Source organism: Schistosoma haematobium, chromosome 1 (assembly GCF_000699445.3).
Source record: "Schistosoma haematobium chromosome 1, whole genome shotgun sequence".
NCBI classification, from domain to species: domain Eukaryota; kingdom Metazoa; phylum Platyhelminthes; class Trematoda; order Strigeidida; family Schistosomatidae; genus Schistosoma; species Schistosoma haematobium.
This window is the reverse complement of record NC_067196.1, coordinates 5,810,136-5,833,975: the sequence shown is the minus strand read 5'-3', so window position 1 is coordinate 5,833,975 and position 23,840 is coordinate 5,810,136. Positions and strand designations below refer to the sequence as shown.

Genomic DNA, 23,840 nt, shown 5'->3' with positions numbered 1-23,840 from the left:
GGTGGGGACAATCGAATGTATTTAACACAAAATTACAGGACTTGTTAATAAAATCTAACAATCATAAAGTAAATGCTTAATTTGCAAAATGTCCATCAATTGTCTCAAAATGACTCAGACTTCATTGTGCTCGCATTTTCATACGAATTACATCCTGTTTCCATTCTTTACTGTTCGATCCTCTTGTCTCTCTGCTGCCAGACCTTGCGTTCACAACTAACGTCATCTATTACTTATGTCAATATAAGTAGCACACACCATAGTAGTGAGCGAGAACACAAGTGGAGACAACCAAATGCATTTTAAAGTAAAATTACAGTTATTTGGTAAAATATGAATACCATAGGCCCAATACTTTATTTGAATCGTCTGAGACCTCATAGCTCATTCGTTTTCATACCGATCACTCTCTGACCCCGTTCTCTTCTATTCGATCTTCTCAACCTTCTGCTGCCAGGCATTCCACTTTGATTGATATTACATACTAGTTATATCTGTCGACATAAGTATCACACGTCACACAAATACTTATAAGAACCTAAATAGTTTGCATCGAATATCTGGGCTGATGCAATAGTAGGGTAGGAGTTATTGGTCACTGATTTCCACAGTTTAATTTAGCACTCAGTGGTGAATTTGATGAAGACTTGTTGGTGGTCGTCTTGTAGAAAGATGTCCATTAAGAATTTTCCCAGTATTTCTTTATATGACGGTTGCGCTGAAATGTTTTTATGCCTTTTTATAGAGTTTATAAACAGATGATAATGTGAGTTGTCAGGTTTTTGCCGTGGAAATTGAAGATGTGGTCAGTATTAGCTGAGGTTCGATATACGTGTGTCTTCAATTTTCATGTTTAGATAATCCAAGAATGATTGTTTATTGTTGAATTACTTTCCCAATATTAATTTTGTATCGTTGAATTTGTTTATCAAACTGTAAAGATGATGCAGTTCGTCTTCAGAGTAAGTATATAAATAATCAGTGACTAATGATGGACCATCAACAAACCAGTGTTAGTCCTCAACTCTGGTTCAATTAGTAGCAGAATGAGTGTTCAGTCCACCTGAATTAGTTGTTCTACGGTTAGATCAGATGAACATCATCCAATAGACCTGCTATAAAGGTATTTCATGATTGGTAAGGGAATTTTCTATTGTCAAAGTCAGTGAATAGAATGCAAATCGACAGATGAACGTAATAATATGTTGTTGCCGGGTTATAACTACTCACCTGAAGAGAACTAATTATTGACTTAATCATCAGATATGTTTTAGCAACTTTTTTTAAAAAAAATTCTTGGTATTCATCGATTTAATCTTTTGAGTTGAGTTCATTTTTATCGATATCATCTAATCGACTAACAATAACAAAAATGCGGGTAAAGTACTTCATTGAACATTCATTTATTCATATGTGTATATCTTACACATAAATACATAAAACCAGAGAAATTCATAAACTATACAAACATAATTGTTAGATAACAATAGGATTATGTACATTTTCTTCAAAAACTATGGAATGAATCTCAGAAAACAACATATATTGACAGGTAAATAATTATAGGGTTAGAAAGTATTATAGATTGATTATTAATATCCATAATAATAAGTGAGGTCAATTGCACATGTCAATCAATCAACCATGAATATTACAAAGAGCAATGTTAATAAGTACATAATAAAACACAACAAAAGAAAGTACTGACCATAGTTTATACCAAGAGAGAAAAACAAGCAAAAAAAACTGGGCTATTATTTCTGAAAAAAAAACAACAACAATAGAGTTGTACGAGATCGTGGATAGATTGAAATTAGACATTAACATCGTCTAGAGGTTAAGGGTTCGCGTGCGAGACCGAAGATCCTAGGTTCAAGTCCCGGGAACGGGATCGTGGATGAGCACTGCTGGGGAGTTCCATATTAAGATGAAACAGCCGTGCAGTGCTTCCAGATTTTCAATGGTGGCCTAACTTAGATCGACTCGTGATTTCAACTGAAAATAATCTTTATCATAAGTTTCAATTGAAAACTGACAGTAAACATTCACTACAATTCGAACATTTTTAAAGACAATAACAACAAGCAATTAGGAAAGACAAAAAACGAATTTTTTACTTAGGATGATAATCTCATACATATTAACTTAACAAAACACATAGATGGTTTGATAAAACTGATATATACACTACATAAAGAAAAAGAGAGTAGAAGGGTTGAACAAGTATCATCACACTTATGATGAGAATTGAAGAAAAAGAATGACTACCTGGAGTTCTTAATTAGTTAATTTTATGAACAACGTGTGATCACCTAAAGATAGATGTGTATTAAAACAAATGAACATACTGAACACTAGAACAAGAAAAAGGTTAATAATATTGTTATAACGAGGTGCATATTGATGACAAAGAAACTTTTCGGATTATTTCACAAATTATTATTATTATTTACACTTTTATGATAACCTTTAGAAAAATAATTTATTGCATTTCTATAGTCTCTATATTGTCAGTCAGTCAGTCAGCTACAACGTAGGACCAGGCACATATGTGCATCGGTCCAGGTTGCCATACCGCATCAGCACAACAAGATGAACACCGGATTCATAGCAGAGGTTGGGTCAAAGGTGGTAATATATAAGAGAAAGATTGCATATAGAGATATAGTACAAGAAGAAAGAATTGGTTCGTAGAAAGAAAGATATGAAGTGATTTTAATCTCTTAGTTTGAGGGAAGACAGAGAGTGTATACACCGACGCCATTGTGATCGATTCTGAGCCATGTCACCAAGAGTCTCCAACCATCGGTTACGATAGTCACACGGACCCCAACCAAGTAGTATGCATCTCCCAACATGGCTCAGATCAGAAGTTAGTGACCTCAAGCACTGATGCCACGTTTTGGTTTGGCCACCCCTAACTTTCTTCCAACCACCTCCAACACCGGTTAGCATTGCGCGTCGTGGTAATCAGTGTTCAGGCATACGTAACACATGACCCATCCATCTCAGTCGATGAAGATTCATAACCTCATCAACTGATTTACCATCATTCCCTAATACCCTGCGTCTAATCTCACTATTACTTACCCGGTGATCCCAGCAGATGCCAGCAATATTTCTAAGGCATCTGTGGTCAAATACTAGTAGCTTACTAGTGTCTTCTACTCTTAATGGCCATGTTTCGCTGCCGTAAATTAAGACAGAACAGACTGCCGCGCAGTATACTCGTCCTTTTATTGATAGATGGATATCTCGCCTTCGCCATAGGTGACGCAAGTTGGCGAAAGGCAAACGAGCTTTTCGAATCCGTGCTGAGATTTCGTCAGACACCAACCCATTAGGGCTGATCAGAGTTCCAAGATAAGAGAAGTTGTCAACGCGTTCGACTACTTCACTCCCTATCCTTAGTTCAGGTGTTGACGCAGACTGGTCCTGAAGCAACAACTTGCATTTAGAGAGAGAGAAGCGCATCCATTAACTATCTTTATACAACTCATTACTCATTAAATATCGTTTATTAATTATGAACCGTTTGTTTGATTTCCGGCATGATTGTATGTAAAGTGCTATTTTATATTTAAAGCGTCTTACTTACTTACGCCTGTTACGCCTTGTAGAGGAACACAGGCCGCCGCAATAGCATTCTACACACAACTATGTGCTGGGCAATCCTTTCCAGTTGCTAATCATACTGTTCATGCCTACTTCCAATTCCCGAAGTAGTGTGCTCTTCAGCCATCCTCTTTTTCACTTCCCTTCAGCATTTCAAGTTAGGCCTTGCCTCGTGATACAGATTGGTGATTTCCGTAATGTATGTCCTATTCACTTCTAACGTCGTTTCCTAATTTCCTCTTCAGCTGGAAGCTGATTTGTTCTTCATAGTAGTTCCTTCTTTCTTGAGTAGACCTTGTAAGGCTTGGAACCTGTATTTATTATTTATTTTATTTTAACATATAGATATTGGTACGAGGAGGCACCAAATACATATGCGCCACACAAATCTCATTTGATATGTGTGAGGGCTGTGATACCGCCGGGGTGCCCAAACCGAAGCAGGCTTGCAACCTGTTGTTGAAAGTTATCTTGAATTCATCGAGTTTTTCAGTATCTCGAAGGAGGGCTATATAGAACCTCTGTAATGATGTTTACCCAGCTGTCCAGTGTTTCTTTAGCTTCCGTTTCATCTTGGCAACCATCAGGTTGTGATCTGAAACTATGTCAGTCCCTCCCTTAGTTTTCACTTCTTCCATTGACCTTCTGAATTTCCTAGTGATGCAAATATGATCTATCTGGTTCTCGATGGTGTGGTCCAATGAGACTTATATAGATTTGTGTGTGCGTTTGTGTGGGGATATTGTGCCGCCTATAACCAATTCGTTGAATGCACATAAACTTGCAAATCTCTCGCCATTCTCATATGTTTCTCCTGGTCAGTCCGTGTTGGCTCGTGATATCTTCATATTCGGTATTGCCCATTCCGAATTTGATTTTAGGTCTCTCATCAGGATGGTCAGGCCCTTTCCTCGGCAATTCTCTACGATCGACTGGAGCTTCTGATAAAATTGATCTTTATCACTTTCATTGCTATCGTTGACAGGTGCATAACACTGCATAACATTCATTGTGATTCCATCCTTCTTTGTTTTGAAGGATGCTTTTATGATCTTCGATCCAATCCTATGAGTGCTTTTCGTGCTTCCTTGGACAGCATCAGAGCGACTCTCTGTGTGTTTTAAGCATTTTTTTTTCTTCATGGCCAGAGTACAACAGAATCTCTTTCGAATCTAATATTTGCTGTCCAGCCTAGGTTCCGTGGGTTTCACTGAATCCGAGAACCGCCAAGTTGAATCTGCTCATTTCCGTTGCTATTTGACTGGTCCTTCCAGTCATCCACATTGACTGGAGATTCCATGTATCGATATTAAATGTTACTCTGGTTGTTAGAAGGGGCATCAACGTCATGACTTATGAAGAATCTCGGCTTTCATCGTAAGGTGTCAAAATTCTTCTTTCAACTCCCAGAGCAGAGTTTAAATTGTTTGTTCTGGTTGGCGTCTTTTTAGCAATGTTGTTTTCTACAGGATAGGGCTTCCGACCCCACTGTCAAATCCTGTACCTTTGCCCGAGCTTGGGTCCAGTTTTAGCCCTAGAAGAGCCACAGGCGGAGATTTAAAGCGTGTTACGATCTCTTAATTCATGTACCTAAAGTAATGAGTGTTTGGGTAAGATAATATTGAGTGTCTGAAACATAATAATAAAAGATTGTCAACTGTGTTCTCTTATCGGACTCAAGACTGGGAAGAGATAGAAGCGCTTATACTCGCGATCTAATAAGAATCAACATTATCTTATCAGTGCTAGCCTAGACGTCTCATTGGTCAAGCTACGTAACCAGTCGAAAGACGGATCAGCATAGTCGAACACGAGAAGCATAAATCAAGATCTCTCTTGACGTGTATTCCCCCGAGCTATCGACTAAAAGAGTGCAAGCCAGTGAGTAGTTATAACAAATACATTACTAATGATTGATAAGAATGGTATGTACTGTTGAACAAATAAGAGAGTAAAAAACCATATTTAAGTGAATGCATACTCTCTGGTTTGATTACTACTAAAAATACCATTAAACTTAATTTCAATACGATATATTAGCTCAAGTACAAAATAAAAGACAATCAATTTGAATCGGTTCACCAATTTTTCTCAGTTATTGTCGGTTTATTAAAAATTTTCTCTTATTTTAACAATTAGCGTAATTAACAAACTAACATACATACACACATACACAGAGAATTGGCCTTTATATTAAAAGTGTACAGTATGTTATGACAGTTTCTGTCATAAATCACTTAGATTGTGAGTTTCATATCATAAGCTTTAGTATTATTAGTGTCATTACCATGACTGAATATGTGACTGTTACTTTTTCTCTTTTTACGACCCAGCTACTCTTATTGTTCAGTAATCTTGATCACTACTCCACTCTGCAAGCCCCGAAATCAGAATACGGTTGAACAAGAACATGATTATGTTCCAAATAGCAAGAATGGATGAAAGTGGGAATCTGCTATAACTTGTGGACTGCACGCCTTATTAATGTATAACGTAACGATACCGCCGATTAGAGAGTAGTGACTTATCGATCGGATCAATGACGCGTAAACCCGCATGAGCAGCCTAGACTCCTGATTGGTCCTGCTTCCGCCTAGCCCAGCCAGTTAAGTCCAGAACACAAATCCGAGCCTTTGCGATGTGAATCATTATAAACCAACCAGACAGACCACATCGTACCATAAAATCGAAAACAACATTTGTACAAGATTTGGTCAAATGTGGCTGTGAATATGGGAGGTAGTAATTAATAGACAGGGCATAATTCAAGAATGGTAAATCGTATATTAATAGTTCATAGGTCGAAATAAAGCTTATAATAAGAAGAATATGAATATGAATAGTTTAGTTATTTAATAGTTATACGATGAAAATGTACGTTTGGTGTTTGTCCATAAATGGATCCCAAAGTTACCATTCACAATACTTATCAGGACCTCAACAGAATCACTATAAGAAAAACGTCAGTATATTTCTAATTTTTACATAAAAAGATTCTACAATTTTCTCCAAGTAGCCACAAGCACTGATTAATTAAACAATATCCAATCAGCGTGCACCAACATAATCCTTCACGGAACATGTTTTAATCTAATATAGGTCCCGCTAACAGTAACGAGTAACCGAAACTACTACTACTACTACTTATATTGACATAAGTAATAGATGACGTTAGTTGTGAACGCAAGGTCTGGCAGCAGAGAGACAAGAGGATCGAACAGTAAAGAATGGAAACAGGATGTAATTCGTATGAAAATGCGAGCACAATGAAGTCTGAGTCATTTTGAGACAATTGATGGACATTTTGCAAATTAAGCATTTACTTTATGATTGTTAGATTTTATTAACAAGTCCTGTAATTTTGTGTTAAATACATTCGATTGTCTCCACTCGTGTTCTGTTCACTACACTATGACAAGCCACTGAAATGATAGTCAAATGAATGTGTAAATTTTTAGAATGAAATTAACAATTTTCTACTCTATAATATTTAAATACAACTGACTTTAACTAATTGGTTGTCAGTTAACTTAAATTTTAGAACACTTTCATTTTTAAAATTACCACTAAATATCAGCATCAATTGAGGGTTGATAATACGCATACGTTGGGGAGACAGAGAGAGAGAAAGAGTCAGTCAATAACAACGTAGAATTTCGTATGTACGTACATCAGTTCGAGTTGCCATACCACATTAGCACAAGTGAGGAAGAAGGAGAGATGAGATGAAATTTTAAATTACTGGAAGAACAAAAATCTAAAAACACTTTAACTATACTTAATAATCTAGTACAAATGATGAAGAAATATCTTTTTCAAAGAATGATCTCAGTGTTATTTATATAAACAACACTACTGTTTATATTTCTGTTTAGATAACCTTGAAATACAGATAAGCAAAGTGTTGATTAAAAAGGATAATTAACGTTCATTGATCAATAGAAGAAACGAATGAAAATAAAGCAAGATCTATCGTTTTTTAACTAAGATTCAGCACGACATAAAAACGTAGTTTGGCACATTTTCGTTGATGTTAAGTACTATAAATGTCCCGTCTCTATTGATATGTGTGATTCCTGAGAAAATTGCCTTGATATTGGCAATGATTGTCTGGAATTCGTAGCTCCGTGAGTAACGCATTAGCGTTTGAGGAGAAAGGCATTAGGTTTGAGTATGTGTGGATATCAATATTAGGGATCCAGGAGTATCTAGTTTACTAGTCCTAAATATGATGAAATACGCATCCTGTAATCCATTGCTAGCCACTAATCAATTATAGTAAAAACGTAATAGTAAAAAAATATTAAATTGATTCTTCCTAACAATTTCTAAAATATAACTTACAGGATTTGTCAGTCTATTCAAAATAAAATTGATTGTTTTCAAAAACATTGCAGCATCTTCTTGTTCCGGAAAATGTAAACCATATACTCTAGAAGTGATTGGATCACGCCATTCATGAAATTGACCATGTATTTGATACTCGAGTCCAGCTTTTAACACTGAATTAACAACAACCTAAGAGATAAAAAAGAACAATAATAATAGAGAGATGAGAATGTCGATGGATAAGAAAAAGTTGATAAGACGTGAAATAAAGTGAAATGAAACTCGTTCAGTACTTTTCTATTGTAGATCATATGCAAAAAGAAATGAGATATCATAATCGAGACTCAGCTTGAAACATTGAGTAAAGGTAACTATTTGAAAGTTAAATTAAAGTATTATGTGAATCCTTTGTTAAAAGAATGTATGAGAACGTTATATACAGATAGAATTTTGCAAATTATTTACAGTTGATTCGAGATACACATCGATAACCATCTAATCTCATTGGTGATCAGTGTTTAGTTCCCAGAGTCTCTTAAAACTACCAGTCACTATTTCTTACTAGAACTTCATGAACATATTCAAGTAAGTTAATAGAGAGCTGACCGTTACAGTTAAGTTGAAGAGTTTTCGTGGAAGTCTATTTAATTTATATTCACCATAGATAGATCTAAGCTAAGGGACCACTAGAAAGCCAACAAAAGTCGATGTATGTTTCATCCTACCATACAACTGCCTGGTACTGAGCACCATGACACCACCAGGGATCGACCTCAGGCCATTCAGGTCTTGTGGTGAGCGTCCAACCATCCCAATTCGGGTTGGCTTCCAGATGTACAGTCTTAACCTCAATTGATTCGCATTATAAAGGGACATTCATCCAACGCCATATTGTTGACAACGGTGTCAATTCCGATATATCCAGTGATATTTTAACTAAGATCAGTCTAAGATGAGTGTAGATGATAAATCAAATCAAACTCCATGAAAACCTTTTAGCTAAATTATCTACACATGAATTTTTAATGGGATCCGTGATTTGTCTGAGAGTCTAGTTCCACTGTATTCAAAGGAAAAAAGACAATTAAAACTAAAATGATTAAAGATAAATAAAGTTGAACTCTATTTCTGTCAAAAAAGGTGAACCACACTGGCAAGAGAAACAAAACTGTCGAATTTCTATTGTTAAAATTTAGAACCGATTAACAGTTAATATATTTAATAAATATGATGAAAGCCACCTAAGTAACTATGTCCGAAATAATGTAGCCCACTGTAGATCAAGTAGTTTAAATGGTTACAATACTCAGATTTCGACCACGAAATCACTGGTTTGAGTTCTGGCCCTATCTACTCACTTTGGACAACCGGATGGAATAACATAAAAGAAATACCTCAAGGCTATTATATATAAACTTATTAGTTAGCAAATGAACTGAAATATTAAATCATAAACTACTAGAGACTTTATTGAACAAGACCAAACAATCTTACATGCAAGATATAGTCGATTTATTAAGAGCTGAGTAACTAGACTATTAGATTACATCATTACTACGTGATTTTTAACACGTTGTTTGACTTTTACAGTCAGTTTTCTGACAAAATAAGAATGATAACTACAAAATAACAAATATATCAACCAACTATTTTATTTATTAGAATACATAAAACAGGAGTTGGTGCATAGATCAGAAAATGTAATGATATCTGCATGATTAAAGTTCGGAAATTCTGATCATGACTAAACACCTTTGATTGCGAATTCTACTATAGTTATTTCAGCTGGAAAAATTCTGAGAACTAAGAAGCGCTAAATAAATGCCTCGTACAATTTTAAAGCTACTCGGTTGTACGGACTTAGTGGAGATCATACTAGCAGCAACTAATCAACGGTTATAGTTAACACAGAGCCTAGAATGTGTCAGGTTAAGTTGCTATACTATCATCAGGGGGTTGTTGAAGATATTCGATAATCATTACAATACTTTGGTTGTTTAGTATTTGGCAGTTTCAAACACTCAGTTTACATTTGTAAGCAATCAGAAACAATGAGGTCTAGTAAAGTGAAACTTATTTTGTACTATTATTATTATGTGATGAATACTGATAATACCATGATGCAAAGAAAAGAACTAGATAAAAATTCAGGGTTCATCACAATAACTCAGTGGCTGATAATGAAATATCCAGGCCATAAAGCGAAACTCTATGATAGAGATAATTCGAGTGTGTATACAAAAGAACAATCAGTAGCGAGTGAATAGTCTAAACCATAAAATTGTTGGTTCGAAAATTCAAACTTATTGCGCCTACTATAGTCTAGGTTGTATGATAGAATTACTATTCTTCGTTGTATAATGTCATTAGGTTATTTGATACATATTTTAAGACTCCGAATTTGATCCTTGACTGGGTCGTGAGTGAGCATTGTTGAGGAGTTTCAAATTAAGATTGAAGAGATAACCAATATTTCCTGGTTTTCACTTGTTCATCAGTTGATATAAAACTGTAACACAAATCAATTTAAATTTATTCTATATGAATTTATAGCCTCTTCAGATGGGTTTTTTCGATAAGCTAACACTTAGTCCGAGTTCAAAAATTCCATTCTAAAAATTTGAAATATACGCAAAGACAAAAAGTCTTGAAGTTATGAATGATTACAACATTTTTCTTGTTATTGAGAATAACATTTCGCATTTTCTATGGTAAAATAAACTAAGCACTATTGAACTGCATGGACACAATATACATTTGATCAGTAGAACAACAGCTATGAATGTTATTCAATGTTACCAAACAAACTTAATGTCAAATATTATCAAGATTCTACAAAGTAATTCAAAATAATAAGTTGAATACAAAGTCAAGGGTACGCGTAAATTCAAAAAAGTGTAATGTTATACAAAAGATAAAATATTTGAAAATGTTAATTAACTGCCAAGTGGTAGATGCAAACTATTTGGTTGGAGTGCACGTAACTAATGTATCCAATGGTTGGAGACTCTGGGTGACATGGTTCAGAATCAATCACAATGGCGTAGGTGTATACACTCTTTGCCTTTCTTTAAACTATGAGATTAAAATCGCTTCATATCTTTCTTTCTATGAACTAATTCTTTCTTCCTCATATGCAATCTTTCTTTTATACATTACTACCATTGGAGTGACTACTTTGATGAATTTGGTTTTCGTCTTGTTGTACTAATGAAGTGTGGGGACTTGTGTCGATGCATATATATGCCTAATCCTACGTTGTAGCTGACTAAACTGGCAAGTGTTTACTTTTACAGTTAGAGAAATGGAACGAATTAATGAGAAGAATTAATGATAATTATTTATTATAAATATTGACATCTCGGGGAGACTCTAATTTATGGACGACCTTTGAACGAATCTTAAGTGACCTTGAGAAGTATTAGCCAATCTGAAAAGTCAGTATAGAGTAAAAATATGTTATACAAAACCAAGGAAATACAGTGGATACACTTCTTATACGTGGTTCAAAAACTTGTCAAGCTTAGAAAAAGGTTCAGAGGTTCTAAAGTCGTAATGCATGCAGTAGAGCAAATCATCCATACGGCTACAGAATAGTCTGCCTCTGGAGTCATGATAAAGTCTCAAAAACTCTTTCAGCTTCAATATTGTTTATGTGCACACCGGTTGATGCTACTTGTGGATAACGACACGATGCACATAACCAAGCCTATGTAGGAGTCTGTACGCTCCCCAATCATCCGTATATATATTGTAGTACCTGGCTGCAGCCAGTGTTACTGGTGCTTTTATTATCCAGTTCGCAATAATTGTCGTAATTTGCCTTAGGAATTATATATGGGGTTTCATCACGAACTGACATCAGCTATAATGCCACAAATTTTATTTAGCCAAATGGATGAAAGGCTTTCGCGTTAAGATCCGAGACCAATTATCTTATACCTGATTGATTCGTCCATAAATTATAGTCTCGCCGTTTTATTTGTTATAGCCGCTCAATTATCACGTTTTGTATAAAATCCCCTGTGAACCGATCGTAGGTTAGCATTAAGTACTGAAGTTGGCGCCGTAACCTTGAAATCTCTAGAACGCCTCTAATTGGCTCGTTCATAAATTAGAGTCTCGCCGACATCTCTCTATAGAAATACATTAACATTATAAACCAATTCTGAAAATATCACTTTTTCCTAAATACCATTTACAATCGATTATAAACATCCTAAATGTGCAAATATATAGATATTCAAAACAAAAAAACCCGTTTTCTTAATTAAAAAAAAGGAAATTACACCATTACTGGTAATATAGCAATAATAATTAACAACATAAATATATTATTAACTTGATTACATCATAAATGGAATTGTTTATATTACATGATTTGGTAAACTAAAGTTTAACTAGCATACACAGTAACATTAATTTTTCTCAATAAATGAACAACTGAAACAAATTGGTCAATACTATATTCATAAATTAACCTATAAGAGAGAGTACAAAACCACGTTAACCATGTTCACAAACATCCTGATAAAGTTAATTTTTATAATGTAATATGGGAATTCCGTTGTCGTAGGTGACTCGAACTATTAACGGTTTCGTTTCATTTATTCCCCTAATTATCCTTAACTAACCAAATATGTTCTCAGTTTGCGCAACGATACTCGATGATAAGACACGCAATCAAAGTTGACAGAATACAAAAGGATGGTCTACATAATTTAATAGATGATCTAAAAGACATTCTTCAAGAATTTGGATGCAACAGAGGAATTGATCATGTCGTTGGTTGGTAAACAATTAATCCTATAAATTTTAACTTGTTTGACTGATTGTAAATATCAGGTAGGTGTCGTTTTTGAGGTCGAAATTCGTCAGATTTTCACCAACCACCTAACTCATCAGCCTGAAAGCTGTCACAAACCAAGACAGAATGTATAGCTATTTTGTTTTAGTTTATAACAGGTCAGTAGCCCTCCCAAATGGTCAGTGATAATGTATCACCATCAATCCTTTATAATTCGAGGTACGCCATGTGAACGAGTACAAAATAGGACGAAACCTGGGTCCTCAGTTTCCCAGCAACCATCTCTAATCAACCCAACACCTCAACATAGTAAACGTAATATCGAGTCATTCAGACTAGTGGTTTAGAGATTAAATGTAATATGTACCAAAAGTTCATACAGCATCGAATCCATGGTTTCTAAGCGTCTTGTGGAATGATAGCCCTAAGGTGCTAAATTGAAATCCAATGACCCACTCTTTGAATTATAGTTACCTGGGAATATATTACATCAACCGCAGCTGAATTTCAACTATATGCAACTAACTGCTTCACAAATAAAATCCAATTAACATTTATATGTAATAGGTTTTACTAACTAAACATACGAGAATAACTTAAAGACGGTAATTTACAAATGGATTTGTCATACCGTAGTAAATGTTACTTACTTTAGAAAAATCATTGAATTAAATTCTTTAAACTATCTGAATTTGACAAGTTAACAGTAACCATTAAAATGTTTTTATAAATTTCTTTATATATCACACTTAGCCTAGATCAACATCAGGAGTTATACAGCATAGTAAGAATTTCACTAGAACTCTATCTTACTACATTAAACTTAGGCTAAACTCGTTGTTAAATTAGTTACTACTGATATCGTGGTATCAAAGCCAGATACGAGGTTCTAAGGTTGAGCCTACTTCAGTACCAACCAAACGGTAGATGGAACTCAAAAAACAACTGTACCATAATCAGTCCGTAAGAAAAACAAACATAGAGTATATTGTTCAAGTGTTCGGTTAAGTATTAAAGAGTACATAAATTAAGAATATAATTTAGACAAACGAAAAGTAGTCTCTCTAACTTAATAACTATGTTAGGAGATACGAAATGCGGCTAATACAATATCTCTAGAACTTTTCAGTATCCAACTGTTGACAATATTAGCAAAAATCGTTGATGTACCTGACTTTAAGTTGTGTGTGCGAGGATTACTATTGCAGTTGCTCCAATAGAAGTGAAGTTTAAACCTGAGATTTAAGTGGTTGGAAAGCAAATGATCTAATCATTAAGCGAACAAATATTCTGTTAACTGAGGTAGAAATGTAAATATAAACATATTCCAACTAAAATAACACAATCAGTCCTGAGAAATACAGAACCTGGTAATTACGCGCACCATAGGTTCAAGTTGCCACAACATATAGTCAAAGCAAGATGAAGTTATCAAAACAAATCCCAGATTAATAAAAGTAGTAACAGTATTAGTGGTAATAGGCAAAAAACAGTAACATTCGACAAAAAGGATATTTAAATTAAAAATTATGAGTATTTTGAAACAAAGAGTGGATGCGTCGGCGCTATTGTGAACGATTCTGAGCAATGTTATTCAACGTCTCCGACCACTGATCCCGGTTACCACGAGACCTTAATTAAACTACCCGAACCTACCAATAGGACTCAGTCTAACAGTCAGTGTCTTCATGAGCTGGTGTCATATCCCGGTTCGGTGATCTCCTAGCTTTTTTCCAACCTGGTCCTACACTAGCAAACATCACGCGTCAAGGTATATGGTAGGGTTAGGCACACGTAGTACATGTCGGAAAATAGTACAATCAATCAAATTCAGGTAAACATTATTTAGATTAGTTGATTACATTTGTTTATTAGTATTTATTATTAATCTGTCTTAGAAAAAATAAAACGATGGTTGAATAGAAAACAAAATTAAAGCTATCTTTATGCCCATACTTATTACTGGATAAATAGTGAATCTGTAACTGAACAAGTAAGCAAGGAAAAACAACTGATAAATGACATCCCAGTATGTGATTAATACAGTCCAATAATTATTTTTACACACAACAACGAATTTACCATTATCCCTCCTGTCCAAAAAAACAATAAATACTATTATTAGTTAATCACAGTAACCGGAAAGAGGACAAAATCTACTCTAATGAATATGAACACATACACACACATGTACACATGTACATTAAAACAATTTCAATGATGCATTGCAAAGTTTGCCAAAGTATACATTTTAGTGGTTGTGCAATGATAAACGGATAATACAAAATACCGTCACTAAATTCAGATATTTATTCATGTATGCCTTTTATTTGAAATAAATTGTAAATGTTATTTAAATAATTCCATTACGCTTAATGCATAAAATGTTGTCTTCCCTTTAGGCAAAGTTATAGAAAATCTGTGTTGCTCTTCTTAAAACTTACAATTATATGACAAATAAAACTATACACACATACATAAGTTAAACAAGAAGATAGACGATCAAATCAATGTAGGTGGATGAAGGAAGACAAAATACTTATTCACTTTGTTAAACATAAACAACAAAACCAGTAGGAGATTGTGAATTAGTAATTTGATTACAAAACTAACATTAAATACGAGTGATTATATTTTTTGCTGAATTGAACAAGAAAAAAAGAGGAATATTTATTTGAGATTGTACTAAGTAATGTTTCGAGACCTTTTTCTCGGAGAATAAGAGCCTGTTCTAATTTATTCAGGGAAAAATGAAGTGTATAAATACTTTAAAGTATTTCGGTATGAAGTCTGATGCATTTACTGTTATCTGGTCGAATAAGAATATGTTATCCAGAACTTCATCTATCATGCCTTTAGAACTAGATGCTTTAGTATGGATTCAACACTTTTGATTTGATTATTTAACTACAGATTGATAGATCGATCTGTTCAGGTCTACCAGGATGTTCACCCATTCCTCCTGGAAAGTGGACATATCTTTTGGTGACATAGAAGGACTGAACTAAACCAAATGTAACTAGAAGATAATTCAAAGGTAGATTAGACGTTAGTTGTTTACCAGATCATATACTCTCTGGGTCAAATGCTTTTCATAGTAAAAAAAGAAAGCTTACGACTTCAAACCTGTCAGAGAGTAGGATTTCACGATTTCTGATGAAGCGAATTGGTGACTGTTAAAATATAAGAAAGAATGTTAGTTGATAAATGATGCTATCGCAATAATATGTTGAGGCTGAGTAGTGACCGTTACCGAGGCTGTATTGTTGATGAATGATTTGAGATCAAAGACAAGACCACTAGCCGTAATAGATTTTTCATGTAATAAAATAACATGTTTATAAGCATGACTTCATGCTTGTACTTCGTTGTTATCATTTTAACAGATTGTTTAATATGTGTTGCTATCCAGTTTTTGTCTAGTTTGAATAATATTGTGGTGTGTGCTACTGATGTCGACAGATATAAGTACTATGTATCATCAATTGAAAGTGAAATACTTGGCGGCAGAAGGTTAAGAAGATCGAAGAGAAAAGAACAAGAACAGAGAGTGATTGGTGTGGAAAAGAAGAGTCAGTCAATTCCGAGATAACTGAATGACATTTTGCAAATGAGAAATTTACTGTATGGTTCTCAGATTTTACTAAGAGATTTTGTAATTCTGTGTTGAAATACATTTGAGTGTCCCCACTTGAGTTCTCGTTCACTAAAATATTATATATAGTTCGTGAATGCACCCTAACATCCGAATACTGTCTCAGTTTTATTACAACCTATAAGCCGGTCCTACTATCCTTAATCATTTACTTAAAAGCAAAACAGTATTATGTAATGAGCTTGATGTTAATCACTATTTGATGATAATATTCCAATACAAATAGTTAGGTTTTAAAAACTTTTTTAGCAACAATTACTATTCGTTGTACATTTGAATAAATAGTAATGAAGTACATATGTACACACGAAACATTAAAAGAACTGATCAATACAAGATGGTAATGAAAAAAAAGTAATAAAATTTGTGAAATTCAACATTTTACTTAGTAGTAACCGTATGATTCTGAATTGAACTCGATTAAGATAGGATCGTTTTTATTATAGGATATTATCGATTGAAGAACCATTAAAAAGTTTAGGGAGCGATAAACAACAATTTTTTTCTACATTACAACTATTCAAAAAATGTGAACCCACTATCAAACACACAGGATCACTAGGTGCACGATTGTATTATAAACACCATTCGTATGATATACTTAAGAGCTCATTATGAAACGCCGACACCTGATGCAGTGAAGCTCAGGTTTACGTACTCAGCTTTGAGTCATGCTGTTTGAATAGGAACTATGGATATTACTCCGTTGTTGATATGTTCGTGCACCAAAACACTATTTCGCAACTCCCACCTCAATATAGTGAACGAAACTACTCATGTATTCACTGTTCTGCTAACCAGAGTATGACGTTCAGTTTCGTAATTAAAGCCTTGCCGATGATGACCCCAGAAGAATTAAAAATGCATATAAGTTAATCGATTACATTATTGGTTTTAATGATTACAATTTATGAAGAGTAACTAATACTAAACATGAAGTACAATGAAAACGCATTGAACTCCCATAAATCAATGTCATGAAAATGTATTGAAAGTTGATTTTACATTCGCCAAAAATAGATAGTGGGTTTTTACTAACAAGTTGTATTTGGGAGCTTCACATACCCAACAGCTGGTCAAACCATACTAGTTGCAGCGCTATTTAAACCTGAGACCTAATATTTAAGTACAAAGCCATAGTTTCTCAACAAGAGTTCTTACCGTACAAATCTTTATTACTAGAATTTTTAACGTAGTTAAAAAAGGAGCATGCAACGAACAAAAAATGCATATAACTAGTTAAAAGAAAAAAGAGTTTTAGATCCATATTTTAGTAGATAAAATTGAGCTACCAGTTTCCAACGCTACCACGTAAAGTAGGTGGAATACAGCTTTTAATATTAAACTGAAATCTGGGCGCTTAGTACCTTTACAAGTTATTTTTCACTACACCACTAAATTTGTATGAACACTACGGGATTAATAGTTGACACAAATGAACATAATACTAGCTGTACAAAAGAGAAGTGCCACGTTATTCATAAAGATAAGCAAAAATAGGAGAATTAGTAGAGTCTTGAAATACTTGAGGATTTTTGACAACCTCGACTATATTAAACAACACCATTTCATTTTGATTGACCTCCAATTGAATAAGCTTGACTGTCTTCGATAATTTTGTAAACACCTCTATTTTACTATAGACTACTACATGTAAAAAAATTACCCATAAATGCCATTGTACATCTTCAGAAAATGGTATCATCGAAAATTTTATTCGCTGAAACTTCATTCTTCTTACATGTGTTTGTTGCAATAAACTTAGATTATAAAAACGCGTGTTGTAACTGGTTTTCTTTGATTTCATGTTTATCTAGCCAACAAACGAAAGCTTTGAATCGTACTATGCGTGGTAAATCAGGCGAATTACACAAAATAAGCTGAAATTCGTATAACCAGAATATTTTTTAAAATACTGCTACGCAAATACGTAACGCAAAACAAAAAAGACGGACATGTATGATAGGAAATGTTAGTAGCATTTCATTATGCTCTTCTTAAGATCCAAAACTTCACAAAATATATTACCTACCTGATTATCTGGCTGACGCCAACCTACGATACGATAAGCATCTAAACCTTTTTGTTGTAAAATTTGAACCCATGAAAGTGAGCGTGTCCCACCACTTGGTAGCCATATTCGGTCTTCAGTGTTAAACTGTAAAACATACGCTTGAGCTGAGGCCACTGGTGATTCTCTACAGTAAAATGATAAAGAACATTTCCACACAAAATAAACCATAAATTTGGAAATAACTTTTTATAAGCCAAGATAGATACCATTGTTGAACTCATAAACATCACGGATAGAATCAAATGTTTACAACGTTTGATAAGATTACGAATTATAGATAAATAAACATGCTAACTTCTAATAATAGGGGAACTGGAAATTCCTGATAGATCTCATCCGTAATCATGACAGAAAATAACTGGACATGAGCATCTGTATTGTACTAAGAATCGGAGCAATATATTCAGAAGCGAAATGCTCACTTTTTTACTCTACTTGCCAATCGAAACATCCACTAAGTGAACTATGGTACTTAAATCAAGCCTAAAGTATGGCCTCGATGCACACACAAGATGTATCGAATATAATGCTTGGAAAAACTTCACATCAGGCTAGAAACGGAGATGCTTCGTTGTTTCAGAGCCTCAGTTGACAATCGAATGATTATAATCTTAGATGCATACCAACTAGTGGGGACCCTAGAATACGACTCCACAAATAAGCCAGTTCGTTGAATGAATATGATTAAGTCTACTTAGTATGGAAAGTTCACAAATGAATACAGTTAAACCAATGATAGCGAATTCAGTGAAACCAAAATTTTACTTACTTTAACTCCCTGACTGAAGACATTAGATATGCATCTATATTTCTGTACGCTAATATATGGAGACTGATGACTTCAAAGAAATGAGGCTGTAGTCAGCTGAGTCAAAAACGTAGAAACCCCTCTTTATTTCTGCTTAATTTTATGACGGAATGTTCCCCTTAATTATCCCTTGTTCGTTTTTATTTCTGCTTCTTCGGTTCCTTGGGTAAAAGTTTAAAATTTCACGTTATTCTAAAATTGATGACACAGGAAAAGGTACTGAATTAAAGAAGATGGTAAGGAGTACAACAAGGAACTAGTTGCTGGGAACAAACCGATCAAATTATAGTAAGAAGCAAAATTGGACGGACTATTTACATGTATAAAGTCTGTCAGACGACCTTGAGATGTAAACCTCCCACCATTATACAAGCGGCTTTAGATATATTAGTTTCAATTTTTAACATCACATGCAGATATGTACAAGGCTAGAATCAGTGATTGCGATTAACAGATCACGGAGTCGTAAATGATTTCAGGAAAATCAATTTTTCATACTTCTTGCAGCCCTGGATCCTAGCATTCCGTGTGAATCGAATAACCAGTCTGAAATCTTCTAAATAGATGATTTACAGTGTTAGTCTTTTAAATGCAGATAAGGATACAGATAATGTTTTGTATTAAAGAATTGAAGACCATCAACCATAGACTATGTATGTTGCAAGCAAGTGTCCTACTACTGAGCAGTTTAGCTTGTAGTGCCTGTGAAATGTCACCTAGCAGTTGGATCACTGAATATCTAACAGTTTACCTACATTCGTCAAAGTAATTAACAATCAACGTGCATTATTTAATTGCACATCCTATACTGACCCATGTAACTGTGGTCACAATATACTTCTTGTACCTACTCATACTAATATATTACTGCAATGACGTGTAGCGGTGAATAAATCCCCAAAATAAATAGTTCCGTAAGTTTTCGACATTTGATGCTGACTGCATTAGTTTCGATGGACTCACTTAGCTGAAGGCACTCGATCGAGCATCCGTACCAGATCACGGGTGGGTACGTCATGCTACATATCCCTTTTAACTATTAGCGCAACATTCCTTCGAAATACATATAGCCTTACAAATATATCTTCGAACTCGTTCATTCCAAGCTTCTTATTTCAGTGAATTGGCACGTCTTGTTTAGAAAGGGTATTACCAGTTAGTGTGTTGTCAAGCTCCGAATACTTGTGTCATCTTTAGTGGTAAGCCCGATATGATCTGGTACACCTATTCGTAAACTGTGGGTATGTTCTTTTTGGAACTGTATATATCAATTTCTAACTTTAATTTTTACATATCGCTATTATTTGGATACAAATTTTTGGATATTTTCTCCTCATTCACTGGTGTACTCTATATATTTCATGACGGAAAAAATCCCAAATTATGTAAGATTAGATCTCTTACGTTACCCTCATTTCAGCTAGTGCCATACTTGCCCGAAAATTTCGCCGCCTGGTTTTGCTACAGAGAAGCTGATTTTCACGGGCATGGAGCTTCACACCCACGTGCACAATTCCTTGCAGTAGTGAAGGCACTGCCACACGAAGTCAACAGGTATGTTTCACCCGAAATGTTTATTGGGGATGTTTCAGAACCTGACGAAACTTTGACAAAGGCTATTCGTCATGTGATCGATCTACATAGGCATCCAACATCACTGAGCTGCAATAGAACTTAGCAAAAGACATGTCAGGGGTCAATAGACCTTTGATGAGGGCCGGTTTAGACTACTCTCCTTGTCCAAGCTTCCCTGTTAGGAGCGGACAGTGTTGGTATCATTACAAAATAACACTGTGGACGAACTGGCTACATCTGCCGACCGGATTCCTGAGATGAACAGAGCTTCCAGAACCAAGGTCTGTTCAATCAAATAAAAACTTCAAACAACAAGAAATGACGTCACAGAACTGTCATAATCTGATACATTATTTTGCAACCTGAAGGAGTACTTCACGAAAATGATCTGACTTTTGATCACAAGGGACAGATAGCCCTAGTTAGCGCTGGTACCATTATAAGTATGAATAATCTCCCCTAAATAGCAGAAAATCCTGTAATGTCTAGGGCCCTAAATTCCGCTGGTCCCTGTACACTGGTGTAGACGTCAGCACTGTTCCAGCAAATTCGAACGACTAACTGCGTGAAGCAGTTTACAACTTACATGTGGCAAATCAGAAACCGATCGCCACATATAGTAAGCGGTGTGTTTATCTTAACTTTGGTCTGCACAAACCCGTCCACCAGACCTTTATTGTTGCAGATATTCCTATGCCAACCATTGGTATAGACCTGTTACAACACCATAATCTGCTCATCGACACGAAGTTAGTAGATGGCAGTACTGAATTATTTGTTTGTGTAACTTCATTTTCCGGTTGTAGATCATCCCCAGTCACAGTAAGACACACGATCGATCCATAATGCCAACAATTACTCGATAAGTACCCCAAGCAATACCAAACGCAACCAAAATTGCCATGGGTAGCCAGCAATATTGCAAATCAAATCACGGCGACAGGACCACCTGTATTCTCGAAGGCGCTCCGAATAGCGTACGAAAATCTGAGGTTGGCTGAAAATGAATTCAATCACATGATAGATTTAGGGATCATTCGGCCATCAAACAGCCCATGGGAACTCTCTTGCGCACGATCTCCAAAGAGGACAGAGATGATTGGCGTCCAACTGATGACAATCGGCGACTAAGTGCAAATCCATTCCTGATCGTCACCCGTCGCCTCACATTCACGATTTGACAGCGGCCTTGAAAGGTATAACCGTATTTTTGGGAATCGGCTTGGTTGAGGCTTATTACCAAATTCCCATGTCTCCTGACAATATTCCTGAATCAGCTATCATCACCCCGTTTAAACTTCACGAATTTTTGCGCTTGTCTTCCGAGTCAAGAAATGCTACACAAATATTCCAGAGATTAATCGATGGCGTTTCCCGAGGTCTCAACGTCAAACATGTGTATGTTGATGACTGCCTGGTCTCAAGTCCAGACAGAGAATCCGATCTCCAGCATCTGGACCTTGCCTTCGAACGGCTGCAAAAACAAGGCATTACTGTAAACATCCAAAATTGTCAAAGTGTCACCGACTCCTTAGATTTTCTCGGACATATTTTTATTGCTTATGGCCGATATCAGTTTACATGGACTTGTATATCAATTTTTTATTTTCAAGAACGGATGGAAAATATAAAAAACCGGTGGAGATTGCGGTAATGCAAAATTTACACTCTACTTGTTTCTCGTTACTATATTGTACTACATGGCCCCTTATAGTATGGAAAGACGACCAGATGCTGCTGAACGTAACAACCCACCAGAAGAGTATTTATCAACGACGAACTCGTTGAGTTTAGACTTCTGCTCTGCCTCGCCCTAGGATCATCACCACCCCGCCAGGGAGAGAGTAATCTGTATCTGTAAACCAGCCCCTAAAATAAATAGTTCTGTAAGTGTTCGACATTTAATGCTGACCGCACTAGATTTGGTGAGCTGACTTAAATGAATGTTAATAATTTCATTCGAAGTACATAAACCTCTGGATCGAAGCATGTCTAGTAAAATGATATCGTGAATCTAATCAAAGTACAATTCATTTGAAATATTCAACTTACTAGGATCGAAATCACAAAGTTCAGCATTACTTGAAGCGAAATGAACAGCAGTATCACAAACTACCGGTGTTTGTTCAGTTTTACCATATTCGGGGCGTTCAGCATTACAAAATACATATGCATTTTATGTGAAAGATTTGCTTCAGGACGAACATTTATTAAATTTGTACTTAGCTTCGTGACCTGCATCACGACACCTCAATGAATTGTTATCTGCCTCAACATGAGTATGCATTGGATTGAGATGACGTAGTAATGTCGTGGAATTAATTATGGCCTAACGAGTCATTTCATGAGCTATTCCTCCTTTACAGTATTCGAAATTTGTTCACTTTACATGGTCAGGTAGTAGTTCATTGAGAGTTTATTAAAGAAGTGAATTAGGCTTTTGTGAGAATGCCAAAATTTTTAATAAGCTCTAGGCTTCTTATCCGATGAATGTAAGTGAGCGTTAATAATAACATACTCAACATCTTCCTTGGTCATGCTCCAGATTTCGAGCTCTTCATTATAATCTCTAAAAGCTTTAGAATTTGAATGTATGTCCAACTATTCCAACGCAGGCTCCATCGCAATGCCAATGAGATAAGTAGGAGTATTTGAATTGGTATATGAACTAGGAATTCCCGAAATAATGTAATTTAGAATCTGTAGAAGTAGGGTAGCACAAATGAACATATTGTATTTAGAATCCGAAATCAGGCGAACACCAAATACAAAAGAATCACTGGTTCATAAAAACACCACACTCAGACAGGTTGTAATGTAGAAATCTTTTTTTATCTCACTGGCATCCATAAAAGCGTGTTTGGCTATATATGCTGACTGTACCTATCTTGTCATACCTGTCACCTATGAAGACGTTTTGAGTGGGATATTAATTCAAATACGGTGAAACTATAATTTATGGCTGACCTTTGAGCGG

General features: G+C 35.3%; 1 protein-coding gene across 1 annotated transcript in view; it reads right to left on the bottom strand.

Annotated features, from left to right (window-relative positions):
• MS3_00009738 (uncharacterized protein) overlaps positions 1-19,650 on the bottom strand; it is a 52,142-nt gene extending 32,492 nt beyond the window's left edge. The window contains exons 1-3 of the mRNA XM_051218140.1: positions 19,250-19,650; positions 18,439-18,604; positions 7,960-8,133 (exon numbers count right to left, since the gene is read on the bottom strand). Coding sequence (XP_051073002.1) covers positions 7,960-8,133; positions 18,439-18,604; positions 19,250-19,272 — 363 coding nt within the window. The 5' untranslated portion in view covers positions 19,273-19,650. The remainder of the gene's footprint in view (positions 1-7,959; positions 8,134-18,438; positions 18,605-19,249) is intronic.
• Between the last annotated feature and the right edge of the window lie 4,190 nt (positions 19,651-23,840).